General features: G+C 41.8%; 1 protein-coding gene across 1 annotated transcript; it reads right to left on the reverse strand.

Annotated features, from left to right (window-relative positions):
* Positions 1 to 10,470: 10,470 nt before the first annotated feature.
* LOC118664163 (putative selection and upkeep of intraepithelial T-cells protein 1 homolog) lies at positions 10,471 to 14,338 on the reverse strand. Its single transcript, XM_036323994.1, has 4 exons — positions 14,195 to 14,338; positions 13,590 to 13,728; positions 12,049 to 12,396; positions 10,471 to 10,871 (listed from the first exon to the last, which is right to left on the reverse strand). Exons 1-4 carry the CDS (start codon positions 14,336 to 14,338, stop codon positions 10,471 to 10,473), a joined length of 1,032 nt encoding a protein of 343 aa, XP_036179887.1.
* Between the last annotated feature and the right edge of the window lie 1,373 nt (positions 14,339 to 15,711).

The following is a 15,711-nucleotide window of genomic DNA, read 5'->3' on the forward strand; positions in this document are numbered from 1 at the left end:
AACAGAATTGAGAGTATTGGGAAAAGAGTAGGTCAGGGAGTCAATCCAAGGAGGTTAGATGGGACTGAAGCTGGTACCTGGGATAGCATGAAAGAATCAAGGCACCAGAGATCTCTATGAGGCTGAAAAGCCTGTGTAAAAGAGGTTAAGTATAAAAATTGGAGGAACTGAAAGTTCTGCTAAAAATGCAAGATATTGGAATTTAATCTTTTAGAATTGAAACATGTTTACTTTTGGATCAAGCCCAGGCTCTGACACTGGCAGTGGGCGATTGAAGTGATGTGGGTCTCTGCACTGTCTCTGTTCCTGGAATACTTGTTGGCTTTCCCTTTACCATTCCTAATGGACAACTTCTACTCCCTCTCCAGTCATCAGGTGCAATAATATCTCAAAGAAGCCTTTGCTGAAAATAAGGGCATATAATATGAAAATAAGGCAAAAAAATTCCATGTCTTTTTAATATCATGCTAAAAGATTATATAACAATTTATGTAAGGATCATCTGACTTAGGAAAATAAGAATTTTATTATGATTTTATTGACCTACAGAACATTAACTTAGTACTTTCTTATTTTATAATTGAATTTTTCATTGATTTTGAATCAGCTTTGTTATCTGCTCTTTCTCTCATTTATGAATTAAAATTATTTCTGATTTCTATATATTTTTATGAGAATTATGTTTTTTACATTTTGATAATTGCACTTTGACTTGTTCTCTTTCCCTTTCCATATATATCTCTCCTTTGAGTTTTCATGGCATCCTCTGCTTGCTCTGTACATTGCATTATAGCAGAATTTAATTCACTCAAAGAATATGCATTGAATTCCACTTAGTGATATGTGTCAGTATTACTGTGGTGAATAAGACAGACATGGTCTAACCCTGAAATGCTTTTTCTTTTGCACAGCCTTTCCCTCCTGCTAGAGTGTACATTTCATAAGTATGAACTATGCTTAGCAATTATGGCTCTCTCGTGTTAAGCATTGTGCTGGCCCACAAAAGTTGCTCAATAAATATGTGTTGGATAAAAGTATATCCCATGCTATCCTATGGATGAATGTATAATGGTGGACATGTGGCATTCATAGAGCTGAGATGCTATTATATTAGATAAACTGTTTCCTTGGACTTGAAGTAAGCTAAGATGATGGCAGACTTATAACTGAGTTGTAAGTAAATGAAGAGGAGCAACAGGAGGTTGGGATAAAACCTTAAAAAACAGGAAGTATTTATATGATTGGAAAAGGAGAAAGGGCTGGCCCTAGGAACTGAATGCAATCCCAGGAGAGTAGGATCCTTAGGGGAAATTTAAGTTTTAATTTTAATTAAGGCAAGATGGTAGATGGAACTGAAGGGAAGAGATGGACGATGTCTTGGGAATTATTTTCAACTAGAGGCCCAATGCATGAAATTTGTGTATGGGTAGGGTCCTTGGGCCTGGCTGGCGATCAGGGCCGATTGAGGCCTTCCGCCTGCTGGCCAGGGCCTTCCTTCCCTGCACCAGCCCCTGGTGGTCAGTGCATGTCATAGTGAGCAATCGAACTCTGGGTCTCCTAGTCAAACTCCTGAAGGGACAATTTGCATATTAGGCATATATATGTATATAAAATAAATTTCTAGAGGGCCCAGAGGAAAAGCTTGGGTTGGGGTACTGGGAACCATGGGAGATTGATTCAAATTAGAGGATGAATGGGGGTGAGTAGCCTGTATCACAACTTAAAACTTGATCATATACAAATTCTATTCTTTTGATTTTGATTCATAGCACTACCGTTTATCTCCCCCTGTCTGGTCTCATGGTCATTCTCTCCATTCATGGATACACCAGGCCCTGTCTTCCATGCCACCCTCCAGACCAAGGTCTGTCAGTATCCTTAGTCACTTCAGTGTCCACATGGACAAGCCATTCAAAACACTTGCCATTGTCTTTATTGAAGCCTTTAACAACAAATATTTTTTGAATGCTTTCTTTGTTCCCTGCACTATATTAGGCAGTGGGTTTAGAGTGATTAAAAAAATTCATGCCTCCCATCTTCAAGAAACTTACTATATTCTGAGTGACACTGACAATAAATATAAATACATACTATATATATATATATATATATATATATATATATATATATACACACACACATTTGTTTTAGCACCAATGTTATGAAAACAACAGGATATTATAAGAGAGAATAATACTGAAGCCTAATTGAGCAGGAGGGGAAGTAAAAGTAAGACTCTCTAAGGAAGTTATATTTCATCAAGACTAGAGAAAAAGTAGTAGGTATCCAGATAAAGAATAGAGAGAATAATTGAAAAACTACCACATAGAAATGGGGTAAAATGTTCTGGGGAACACCCTGACTTGTGCAGCCATATTCATATTCAAAATCTAAGAGTTTAAGTCACATGTGGGGCAATTATAAGTCCAGAAATGGCCATGAGAACAAGCTGACAAAGGTGGAGTCAAAGTGAAGACCTACTTAATTTGCCCTTTCTCTAGCTCTCAAACTTGATCCCTGTTAATCGCCCTCTCTCTGAAATTAGTTGTGAGCTAGGAGACTGAGAACCTGTGAGAGTTTGGTGCTCAGCTACAGTTGGTTTTGTTTGACACATTGCCATGGGCAAGTCTTATTCCCCTTCTACATGTCAGTTTTCTCTGATGTTCTCTTTGGAATGTATGAGGGTATTGTACTGGCAGGTACACACTATTTTCAGTGCACTTTTATTTTAACTTCCATCTAAGGACTAGGTTAAGATGAAAGGCCCTTAGTTCAGCTGAGGATTTGTGGGTCTGGACAGGCAAATTTGGAGGTAGGCGTTAAAGAAATTTGAGTTTTTATCTATAATAGCAGTAAATAATTTAGTGTGTGTGTTTGTGTTGTAATTGTGAGACACAGTTCAGAATAAAGGAATGAAGCAATGAAGAGTGAGTGTGGATGGAGAAGAGGTTCACTGGAGCTAGGATAAAGCTAGCGGATTTTGGTGTGATTCCCCCCAACCCCCATGCGACCCTCTCAAATAAATTCTACTAAGAAGAAGCCAGAATAGAGTGTTTCAGTCAGAGATACAGCAAATATGAAGGCTCGATGTAAGAAAAAGCTTGGTGTCTTTCGAACCTGGTCAAAGCCAGTGTGCCCAGAGCTCAGTGTGAGAGAGGGATATAAACTGGGATGAAGTTTGAGATCTAGAGAGAGGGTAAGATATGTAGGTTTTCACTTTGATGGCACTTTTCTCCACTTGCTCTCATGGCCATTCCTGGCCTTGTCATTACCTACAATAGCCCTACATCTGACTTAAATTCAAACTTTTATATTTCCAATTTGAAAATGGCTGCATAAGGCAATGTGGTCCCTCTTTTTTTTGAAATAAAATGTCAGCCCCCCAAAAAACAAACAAACAAATTAAAAAACTTCAAACACCACAGTTCAAAATATATGTAAACACTGCTAAAATATCGAAAAGCACGAGCAAAAATATCCTTATTGAGCAGGAAGGACATACCTTGAAAATCAAAAGCTACATGCTTATTTGTAACAAATGGTTCAGCAACTGAGGTGTGAATCCTATATATTTTTGTTTAGAGAAGCAGAGGGCATGCGATATGCAAATATTCACATACACAAGCCATATTGGTAAGAAGAACCCTATGTCTTGTGGCAGCAGTTGGATTGTGAGTTTCAGCTCTTCTGGAAGACTACGCTAGCTTCCCCGACTTAAGAAATAGTGAAAGTAGCTGGCCCTGGAAAATTCAACGCTTGTAATAATGAGTAACACAATCAAATTGGCATAGCAACAATACAAAGATTATACATGGAAAAATGAGAAAAAGAATAATGAAGATTTACTAAAAAAAATGCTTTCATAGAATAGATGAATATTGTAGCCAAACATTTAACCATGAACTTAAAAACTATGAATGAATAATAGCCTCTATGATGGACTACCCTAAAGCAGAAATAAAAAAATTTAATCCCTGGGTGGTGTGGCTCAGTTGGTCGAACGATGCCCTGTGCACTGAGATGTTGCCATTTGAATTCAGGTCACATGCTCAGGTTACGGGCTCAATACCTACTGGGTAGTGTGACAGAGACAGCTTATCAAAGTTTCCCTCTTATCAATGTTTCTCTCTCTCTAAAAATCAATAAAAATCTTCTTTAAAATTTAAATTCTTTATTGTTTAAAGTATTACATAAGTCTTCTTTTGCCCCCAGTGACCTCTGCCCACAGCCCCACCCCCAACATATTTCCTCCCCTCCCCATCCCATCCATTGGTTATGCTCATATGCATGCATACAAGTCCTTTGGTTGACCTCTTACCCCCTCTCCTCCCAACTTCCCTCATAGGTTGGACAGTCTGTTCGATGCTTCTATGACTCTGGTTCTATTTTTGTTCATCAGTTTATGTTCATTATATTCCACAAATGAATGAGATCATGTGATATTTCTCTTTCTCTGACTGGCTTATTTTGCTGAGCATAAGGCTCTCCAGGTCATCCATTCTGTTGCAAATGGTAAGAGTTCCTTCTTTTTTACAGCAGTGCAGTATTCCATTGTGTAGATGTACCAGTGTTTTTTAATCCACTCATATGCTGATGGGCACTTAAGCTGTTTTTGTTGAGGATTTTGGCATCTATGTTCATGAGGGATATTGGCCTGTAATTCTCTTTCATTGTGTTGTCTTTACCTGGTTTTGGTATTAGGGTGATACTGGCTTCATAGAATGAGCTTGGAAGTGTTCCTTCCTCTTGAATTTTTTGTAGTAGTCTGAGGAGGATAGGTTTTAGTTCTTCCTTGAATGTTTGGTAAAATTCCCCTGTGACACCGTCTGGTCCTGGGCTTTTGTTTGATGGAAGCTTTTTGATGACTGCTTCAATTTCTTCCATAGTTATTGGCCTGTTGAGATTTTTAGATTCTTCCTGATTAAGTTTTGGAATGTTGTATTTTTCTAGGAATTTGTCCATTTCCTCCAGGTTGTCTATTTTGTTGGAGTAGAGCTGTCCATAGTATTTTTTAACAATCATTTGTATTTCTGTGGGGTCTGTTGTTATTTCACCTCTATCGTTTCTGATTTTGTGTATTTGGGTCCTCTCTCTTTGCTTCTTGGTGAGTCTGGCTAGAGGTTTGTCAATCTTGTTTATCCTTTCAAAGAACCAGCTCTTGGTTTCATTGATTTTCTGTATTGTTTTTTTGGTCTCTATGTCATTTATTTCTGCTCTAATCTCTATTATATCCTTCCTCCTGCTCACTCTGGGCTTTTCTTGTTGCTCTCTTTCTAATTCTTTGAGTTGTAGAGTTAGATGATTTACTACCATTTTTTCTTGTTTTTTGAGATAGGCCTGTAGAGCTATAAACTTCCCTCTCAGGACTGCTTTCATTGTATCCCATAGGTTTTGGATTGTTGTGTTTTCATTGTCATTAGTTTCCAGGATGTTTTTAATTTCTTCTTTGATCTCATTGGTAACCCAATCAATATTTAATAACATGCTATTCAGCTTCCAGGTGTTTGAGTATTTTGGGTTGTTTCTATTGTAGTTTATTTCTAATATTATGCCATCGTGGTCTGAGAAGATGCTTTTTAGGATTTCAATCTTCTTGAGTTTGGGGATATTTGCTTGTGACCCAATATATGGCCTATTTTTGAATATGTCTTATGAGCACTTTAGTAGAATGTATATTCCATGGCTTTGGGGTGAAGTGTTCTGAAGATGTCTATTAAGTCCATCTGATCTAGTGAGTCATTTAGGATTGCTGTTTCTTTGCTGATTGTTTGTCTAGAGGACTTATCCAGTGCTGTTAGTGGTGTATTAAAGTCCCCTACTATGATTGTATTGTTGCCGATCTCTCCTTTGATATCTTCTAGGAGTTTTTTTTATGAGTTTGGGTGCTCCTGCACTGGGTGCATATATGTTTACCAGGGTTATATCTTCTTGTTGTATTGATCCCTTTAGTATTATGAAGTGGCCTTCCTTATCTCTTGTAATGCCTTCACTTTGAGGTCTATTTTGTCCGATATAAGTATTGCTACCCCAGCTTTCTTTTCCTTTCCATTTGCTGGAAAGATATTTTTCCATCCTTTCACTTTCAGTCTGTGTGAGTCCCTTCTAATGAGGTGGGTCTCTTGTAGACAGCAGATGTATGGGTCATGTTTTTTTATACATTCAGCCACTCAATGTCTTTTGGTTGGAGCATTTAGTCCGTTTACGTTTAAAGTTATTATTGAAAGGTACTTGTTTGTAACCATTTCTTTTTTTGTGTGGCTGTTTTCTTTCTGAGCTTTTTATTTCTTCTTTTTACACCAGTCCCTTTAGCATTCCTTGCATTGCTGGCTTGGTGGTGATAAACTCCCTTAGCCTTTTTTTGTCTGTGAAGCTTCTTATTTCCCCTTCAAGTTTGAATTATAGCCTGGCTGGATAGAGTATTCTTGGATTCAGTACTTTGCTTTGCATCACTTTGTAAATTTCTGTCCATTCTTTTCTTGCCTGATGTGTTTCTGTTGAGAAATCATTTGACAATCTAATGGGAGATCCCTTGTATGTAACTTTCCGTCTCTCTCTTGCAGCCTGTAAGATTCTCTCTTTGTCCTGAACATTTGCCATGGTAATTATGATGTGTCTTGGTGTGGGTCTTTTCGGGTTCACCTTGTTTGGGACTCTCTGGGCTTGTGTGACTTTTTTCTTCCCCACCTCAGGGAAGTTTTCTGATATTATTTCTTCGAATAGGTTTTCTAATCCTTGTTCATCTTTCTGTTGTTCTGGCACCCCTATTATTCGTACATTGTTTTGTTTCATGTTGTTCCAAAGCTCCCTTAGGCTCTCCTCCTGTCTTTTAATTTTTTTCTCCAATTGCAGTACATTTTGGGTGTGTTTTGCTTCCTTGTCTTCTAATTCACTAATTCGGTCCTCCGCTTCTCCTAGTCTACTGTTGATACTTTCAATGGTGTTTTTTATTGCAGCTATATCACTCTTCATTCTTTCTTGGGTCTTACTTAAGTTGTTGATTTTTTCATCTGTTTCTTCTAGCTTCTTCCATATGTTATTAATTTTTTCATCTGTTTCTTCTTCCTTCTTGCATAGGTAGTTGACTTTTTCATGTTTCTTCTAGCTTCTTGCAGAAGTTGTTGATTTTTTCCTCCATCCGGTTTATGCACTCTAGGACCCTTATTCTGAATTCTTTTTCTGTCATGTTGCATGCCTCTGTATTACTTAGCTGCTTTTCTGGAGAGTCCTCCTTCTCTTTCCTTTGGGGGTTTCTTTGTCTACCCATGTTTGATCTCACTGACATATCTAGACGTTGAGTCGTTCAGTGGCTACTCCCTGGGTGGCAGTGGCTCCTTGGGCTGTGGTTGCTCCTCGGGCAGTTGCAGTAGCAGCTGCTCCTCAGTTGGCAGCAGCTCCTCTGGTGGGTGCTGTTCACAGCTGTGGTGGCTCTTCTGGCTGGTCGGGGGAGGCTTCACGGACAGCTGCTGTTCCTCAGACAGAGGGTGTGGTGCTCAGGAGGCTGCTGTTTCTTGGATCTGCTGCGTTGATTTAAAGGCACAAAATACAACACAACAAGGCACCACGTACCAGGCACTAAACACAAATCTCAAATAGATTTTTAATATCTTGCTCTCTCTCTTCTTCTGGCACCACCATAATTCGGATATTGGTATGCTTGAAGTTGTCCCAGAGGCTCCTTACACTATCTTCATATTTTTGGATTATTTTTTCTTTTTGTTTTTCCAGTTGGGTGATTTTTGCTTTTTCGTATTTCAAATCTTTGACTTGATTCTTGTGATCCTCTAGTCTGCTGTTGGAACTCTGCATAATATCCTTTATTTCAGTCAGTGTATGCTTAATTTCTAGTTGGTCCTTTTTCATAACCTCGAGGATCTCACCAGATTCCTTGAGGGTCTCACTAAATTTATCAGCGGTTTCTAGAAAATTCTTGAAAAACCTTAAAAGTGTGGTTTTGAACTCTATATCCAGTAGTTTGCTTCCCTCCAGTTCTGTCATTTGTGACCTGTTTCTTTGTCTCCACATTTTTTAACCTTCCCTGTGTTGGTAGAGTGGCTTTCTGTGCTAGGTGTCCTATAGGGCCCAGTGGTTCAGCCTCCCCAATTCCCTGAGGTGGACACTCTTGGTGCACCCCTTTGTGGGCTTTGTGCACAGTCTTGTTGTAGTTAAGCCTTGATTGTTGTAGGATCACTGGGAGGAATTGACCTCCAGGCCAATTGGCTGTGAGAATCAGCTCTGTCTGCATTGGAAGAACTTCTGTGGTGGAGACACCCTTCTGGGGCAAGACTTGCTTCAGTGGGGCTTTGGTGCTCACTGAGTCTTCCCCCTGAGTGTGTCCCTTATGGATCTGAGGAGTTGTAATCTGGATGGTCCCACTCTGACCACTGGTACACTGGCTCTTGGATCTCTAAGGATGTGCTAATTTAGCCTCTGCCTGAGGCTACCCAGCAGGAGCTATGGAGAGATTCCTCTTCTTTGTTTGGGGTTTGGAGGTGCCCAGATGAGGCCCAGCTGTGAAGCAATGCAAGCTGCTGTGGTGCCTTGGGCCTTCTTTTGGAAGTTCTGGGTCTCTCTGATTCAGCTGCAGTTTGTTAGGTAATTTTCAGGTTGCAAAGGGCCAGGCCTTTCATATGCAAAAGCCTCTGCACATAGCTTGGGTGGGGGCGGGTTCTAAGGGGATCAACAGGGCGGAGCAAGCAGCTATGGCTGCTCCCCAGTCCTACCCTAAGAGGCCCAGTGTCTCAGTGTCCCAGTAATTGCTGCAAGCATCTCTGAGAGAAAGCTGCCCTAGAGTTCTTCCCGATGCCAGACAGTCCAGTTTCTCCCCATATGAGTCTGGGTCCCCAGAGACTCACCCGGAAATGGAGTTCAGAGCAGTTGGGAGCTTGAGACTCCCTCCCGATTGAAAAAGACAACTGTGTCCTCAGTTGCCAGCCCTCTCCACATGTGCCGCATCCTCAGTTGCCAGCCCTTTTGGCATGTGCCTTCGTACCTCTGCACTTTACTTCCGCACCTCCTCTGAGTCTCAGTGTGCTTTTCTCTTTCCTTCTAGTTGTAGAATTTCCACTCATCCAGCCTTCCTGTGGTTCTGGATGATGTGTGTTTTGTCTTTTAGTTGTGTTTTTGAAGTGGTTGTGCGAAGCAGCAATTTCCGGTGTTTACATATGCTGCCATCTTGGTTTCTCCCCCAGGTTCTCTCTTTATTGTCCTGTTACATCTGTATTTATACCGTTTGATCCTATAAGCATGCCTCTTTAATCATCTCATGGTATGTTTTGGGTCCTCCCTTGACCTACAGTTCCTTGTTTCATGCCCATAGTTTCTTATCTGACCTTTGCCAAAAATCCCATCTCCATCTAGTTCTGTTGAATTTAATCCTATCCATTCTACTCCAAAGGCTAGGGCTAGTTATCTCCATTGCAAGGCCACTACTCTACTGTTCTGTTAAGCTACAACGAAGTAACTTAAGGAGATTATCCTAAGTAAAGATTATGTAGCTTAAGCGTGATTGTTCGTAGTTAAGGTGATTAACTACCTGACTGGCACTTAGTTAAGGGGTTTTACTTATTTATTCCCTTCCTTAGTCCTGTTAATCCCTAACTCCAGGGAAACATCCCCACCTGGGAAAACAACCTGTCTCGGGGAGGTGGCCTTGGTTAGAACACAGAGTGCTAAGAAGGGGAGCAAACATATTAAGAACAGTATGCCAGGTCCCTTGAAACATATGTTGTGCAGATGTTTCTTCCCTGCAGTGACTGTGTCAAGCAACAAGGATGGACTGGCCACCGGCAATTGATCCTTATCTATCTATCTATCTATCTATCTATCTATCTATCTATCTATCTATCTATCTATCGTCTATCTGTATATATCTATCATCTATCTATTTATCTATCATCTAAAAATCAATATACATATGATATTATTGAGTAAAAAAAAAACAACTGAGGAGAATCATTGTAAAACGAGAAGCAGGAGAGATTTTCCTACTCGAGAGCTAGAAGGAGAAAGTCTGAAAGTGTTTTTTGGTGAAGAGTGCTGTGGTTTGAATGCTGTGTCCCCTCAATATTCATATGTTGAAATCCCAATGCCCAGTGGGGGGTCCTAAGCTCAGGAATGAGATTAGTGTTCTTATAAAAGAGACCACCCCACACCCTCAAGCTCCTTAGTCCCTTCCACCATGTGGGGACACAAAGAAAAGTTGGCTCTCATAACATGGAAGAGGGTTTTCACCAGAACCTGACTGTGCTGACATCTTAGTCTTGAACATCCAGCCTCCAGAACTGTGATAAATAATTTCTTGTTGTTTATAAGCTATCCAGTCTTTGGTAATTTGTTATGCCAGCCTAAATGGACTAAAACAAGAAGGTCCAAGTCCATGGAGAGGTAAAGTAGATGAATACTGGAAAACTAGTCAGGAAAGGATGGGAGAAGGTAGAAAAACAGGAGGGAAGTTGGGTCCTGGCTGCAAGACTAGTGTGGGTGTGATGAAGAGAGCAGAACCAAGCTTGTGTGCTTAGAGCTGCCACCTTTATGGAGTGTGAGCATCAAGCCCATTTTGTGGGCATAGTGAAGAGGGAGAGAAAACTGACCTTCTGTGGATAATCGTTCTTCTTTTTTCTGATTCAGAACTGGGTTCCAGATAGAACATGTCAGATTCTTCTGAGGAGGTTCTCTGAGTAACAGTGATGTTGTTACATGGAACAAGCCACCTTCATCCAGGGTATGAGTCTCAGACTCAGCTGGAATTTCTTCTCCCTCAGAGTCCATCCACTGGACCTTTGGCTGAGGGAACCAGCCCTCTGATTTGCACTCTATTTGGAATTGGCTGGACTTAGTGACTTCCACATGCAACTGAGGACGTGAGCCGAGAACTGGGAAGAGAAAGAAAATAAAGTCGGGTCCAAAGCTAATTTTTGTGTGCAGATGTCCCTCCCCTGCTTCTGAAGGGTTTTATTGCTGACTGGATCTCAATGTGCAGAACAGGGAACAGAGCCTCTAAAGGGGTTTTGGCAACAAAAATGGGACCTAGACTCCTGGGCTTGAGAGGAGTCCAACACAATCCAAAACAAATGGCCCCTGCCTATTTCTTGACTCCCACTCTGTGTTTCTTTATTTCCTTTTTAAAAACATTTTATCTTTATTGTTGAAAGTATTACAGATGTCCCTCCTTTTTCCTCCTGATGACCCCCTCCATCCCACACCTGTCCCCCCCAGGCCTTTGCCACACTATTGTTTATGTCCACGGGCTGTGCATATCCTATATAATAAAAGCCCAGCAACCATAACGGTGTAACAACCAGAACGACTGCTCAACCAGTTGCTATGAGGTGCATTGACCACCTGTTGGTCTCTCCCAACTCCCCCACCCCAGCCTGCAGGCTCCGATTGCCAGATGGCCAATGGGGAACCGGGATGGGTGGCGGTGGGGCGAGACTAGGAACTGGCGAGGGAAACTGGGTGGGTGGCAGTGGCAGGGCAAGACTGGGGACTAGCAAGGGGAACTGGGTGGGTTGCAGTGTGGGACTGGGGACTGGTGAGAGGAACCGGGTGGGTGGAAGCGGCAGGGCAGGACTGGGGACTGGCAAGCGAGCAGGAGATGGCCCTGATCTCAGGCTAGGTCTAGGGACCCTACCTGCGCATGATTTCTTGTGCTGGGCTTCTAGTATGTAATAAGTTCCCTGGTTAATCTCTCCCTACCAACCCCCCATTCCCCCCCCCACCCCCCCACCGCCTTCCCTCTGAGATTCTTCAGTTTGTACAATGCTTCTATGTCTCTGGATCTATTTTGTTCATCAGTTCATTTTGTTAATTGGTTTGCACATATGAGTTGAGATCATGTGATATTTGTCTTTCTCTGACTGACTTATTTCACTTAGCTTAGCCCCAAGAAGTGATACATGGAGTAATGCGGTGAATAGAAGTAATGACCATCTCCCTGTCTCCTAGACTATTTTTATATTTCTCAGGAAAATTGGATCAGAGGAAGGAGCCCTTCCCAGAATAAATTCACATCTGTGGGGTGTCAAGGGGATAAATGTGGGCCATTACCTTCCATTTTCAGCATAATAATTGCATCACTGTAGAAGGAGCCATGTTGGAATGCACAGCGATATTGGCCGCTGTCAGAAGGTTGGACATTGAGGATTCTCAGGGTCACAGCCCCCTTATCCATATAGTCTGTCACAAGCTCTGTTCTTCCAAAATACTCCTCATGGGCTTCCTCAGGCTTGTCCCTCCCATCCTCATATAGGTGCACCACCTGGGAGGGTAGGAATCGAGTCCAGCTTATTTTCATATTTTTAACACTTTGATGAGGCAAGAGTAGGCAGCGCAGCTCAGCGTCACCACCCAGCATGGCCACCATAGGTTCATGGGGCCCCTGGATTTGGAATGCTCCTAAAAATAGAACAGAGATAGAGTCAGGATGGGCTGGGGCAGGATTTGTGCAGATGAAGGCGGGTTGACTACACACATGATTGGCTATTTTCATCCTAACAAAGTCCTGGGAACAAATTCTGAAAATAGTTGCTGAATCTTGAGAAAAGGAGGTCTGTTTTGGGACATGGATATACACACAAAGCTAGGAAGGAGCTGGAAATGTTGAACGGAGGAGGTGTAGGCCTGGCTAAGGTGAGGTATGCAAAGAACTCAGGGCAGAAATATTGAGGAGGAGGCACTCCCTTTCTGGTTTTAGGGTCAGCAAGACCTGAGAGAAAATGCCTCTTTAAATTTTTGCCGAAACCAGTTTGGCTCAGTGGATAGAGCGTCGGCCTGCGGACTGAAGGGTCCCAGGTTCAATTCCGGTCAAGGGCATGTACCTGGGTTGCGGGCACATCCCCAGTAGGAGATGTGCGGGAGGCAGCTGATCAATGTTTCTCTCTCATCGATGTTTCTAACTCTCTATCTCTCTCCCTTCCTCTCTGTAAAAAATCGATAAAATATATTTAAAAAACTGTTTTAAATTTGGGGCCACAGGTTCCTCAGTTAACTTAGGGAGGGATCTGAGGAATGTGACTGCAGGAGAAGGGAAATAGACATGCTAGTTTCTTCAGGTCAGGTTCTGTCCTTGTCTGTAGGAGAGAGGGATCACACAGGAACCGATGGCTCTGGATGGATAGTGGATAACTGTGCTGAGAAAGCATCTGAAGCAGCTCAGTGGTAAAAATGTTTGGAAATCATTAATAATGTTTGCCATGAGCTTGGGATGAGAAAATGGGGGCATACAAGCTAATTTTTGCCACTCTTATTCTATATTATCTTAAGACCCTAAGGACTTATGCTTCTTTATTTTACTTTTTCTCTCAATCTTTGCTCCATCCTAAGCACATTTGTACTCAGGTGTACACAAACACACACACACACACACACACACACGCACACACACCAGCAGGCGTGGACAAAGAGATATGAGTAAAAATGCCTAGTACATTGCCTGGTACTTAGTAAGTAGAATAACTGAACTTCTTTACTTTTTCCCAGATCTCACAGCATTTGTATTTTTGTCAAAAATTTCCTTTCAGCTTCCTACCCTTTTTCTTTTTCTTTCCCTTACATATCAGAGAATCAGAGGCTCATATAAGAATTCCAACCTGTAACAATCTGGAGGCAGAGGTAGAGTGAGATGAGGCTGCCATGATACATTGTAGAGACTCGCTGCCTCCTCAGGTGATTCAGGCAGGGTGATTCCAAGGTGTTGTGCTGATGAATCACTGGAAATGGAGGGAAACACTGTAATGAGCAGAAAGATAAAAAGGGAACTCTGAGACTTAAGTCAAGGGGCAGAGAAAAGAAGGAGTGCAGGAATCTCACTCTTGGACAGGTAAGGGGCATGTCTCATTTATGGTAGGAAGGTGAGGGACAGGGTAAGATTCTTGCTCCTTTTTCTACAAGTGTTGGGACTTTTGATGTTTAAAACTTTGCAGGGCACTCATTGCTTCAGCTACCATCTACATGCTGATGGCTCACTCCCAAATGTACACCTTCTGTGCATAATGTCTGGTGACCCAGCGGTAGGCCCTGCTTCTAGAGGTACCAGGAGCTTAGGGGCCCCTTTACCTTGGACTAACAGAAAATCAGGTGGCCTCTATCATTTTCCACCTCACTTCCGTCCCCAGACTGGCCAAGGCCAGCTTCTGATATCCCATTCTAGAACATGTAAATTAGTAGTAGTAGTGAGGAAGGGGCTGTAACACACCTCAACAACCACTTCAACTTGGAATTTGGTGGCCATGGCTATGAAGTTAGTTGCCCAGGTCCGGGTCCCAGAGATATTGCTGTTCAGGGACTCTCTAGGAAGAACTGGTCCAAAGAATAGAGGGAAAGACATTTCAAAGGCCATGCTCTCATGAAGTGGAGGGGACTATGCTTTATATGTGGGGAATGGATCCTGAGCTGGTAGAGGCATGTGGTATATAATTGTGCAGGGTCTTAAGGAGCATGGAACCAACTGCAGACATGGAGCATATATCACTTCTCCATGGACTAGGCAGCACTTCTCAAACTTTTTTTATATCACAGTACACAGAAAAAATGATGTTATTTTTTGGGCCCACTATAGTAAACTGGAAGGGGATTAGCCTATATGGACTTAATGGGAAAAAATGACATTATCTGAAATTATCTATCTATATATAAAAGGCTAATATGTTAAATGTCTGAGTGTCGGACCGGTTGCTATGACGTTCACTGACCACCAGGGGGTGGACGCTCAACGCAGGAACTGCCGAGCTACAGTGACTTGGCAGTGGTGGTTCTTGGGTGATGCACCCTGAAACCAGAGAGGAGGGAGCCCAATACCTCATGGGGCTGCACAATTCCACCTTCAGCCGTGGGTTATGTTGTTGCTGGGGCACTGTTGGCCCCAAATCTGGTTTACTGCACACTGGCATTTGTGTTTCACACCCTGTACGACACCAACTTTGCAGAGTGCCCTCTCGCACTTCGGGACCCCTCGGGGGATGTCGGAGAGCTGGTTTTGGCCCGATCCCCACAGGCCAGGCTGGGGGACCCCACCTGCTGGAGGGACCCCGCTCACTCTGAATACCCTGGGGAGATACCACAGGAGGTTGGCTCTAGGGCATGTCTGGCCCATCTTGCCCAGTCCCACCCCGCCGGCCACCTTCTAATTAATTTCCTTTTAATGTGCATGAATCCGTGCACCAGGTCACTAGTATAATTATAAGAAAATGAAATAAAAAAGATTAATAAATATGTTAAATGTAAATTTTAGAAGGAATACACCTAGAAATCTTGAATTCTTATAATTTTTGAAGATTCTTTAATAAATATAGCTTTTTGATTTTTGGTTGTATACTTGAAATAACTACAGATAATTATCAATGTTCAATTATAATGATCAGTAATGATCTGTTCAATTTCTTGATTTTCTTGGCAGTCACCATTGGTGAGATATTTTAGGTGAATAAGCAGGTATTACAAATGTTAAAATCTTTTTTATTTCCTTTCTTTTAAGTTGTATTTTAAGAACTTAACAGCTCTTTCTTTTCTTTCATTTACAAATGTAATGATGACATTTAAAAAATGTGAGTGGATTTAAAATCCAATTGAATTTTTTCTCATCCAATGTTTCAAAATAAGTTTTTCTTTGTAGAAAGTTCATGCAACTTTAAGGTAATCACTTTGCAGTTAGGTCGCACATATTAACAGCAAATTGACAAAACATATCTGAGAACAGAGTTTGGGTGCTGCTGC

The sequence above is a fragment of the Myotis myotis genome, unplaced genomic scaffold, assembly GCF_014108235.1.
Source record: "Myotis myotis isolate mMyoMyo1 unplaced genomic scaffold, mMyoMyo1.p scaffold_m19_p_10, whole genome shotgun sequence".
NCBI lineage: Eukaryota > Metazoa > Chordata > Mammalia > Chiroptera > Vespertilionidae > Myotis > Myotis myotis.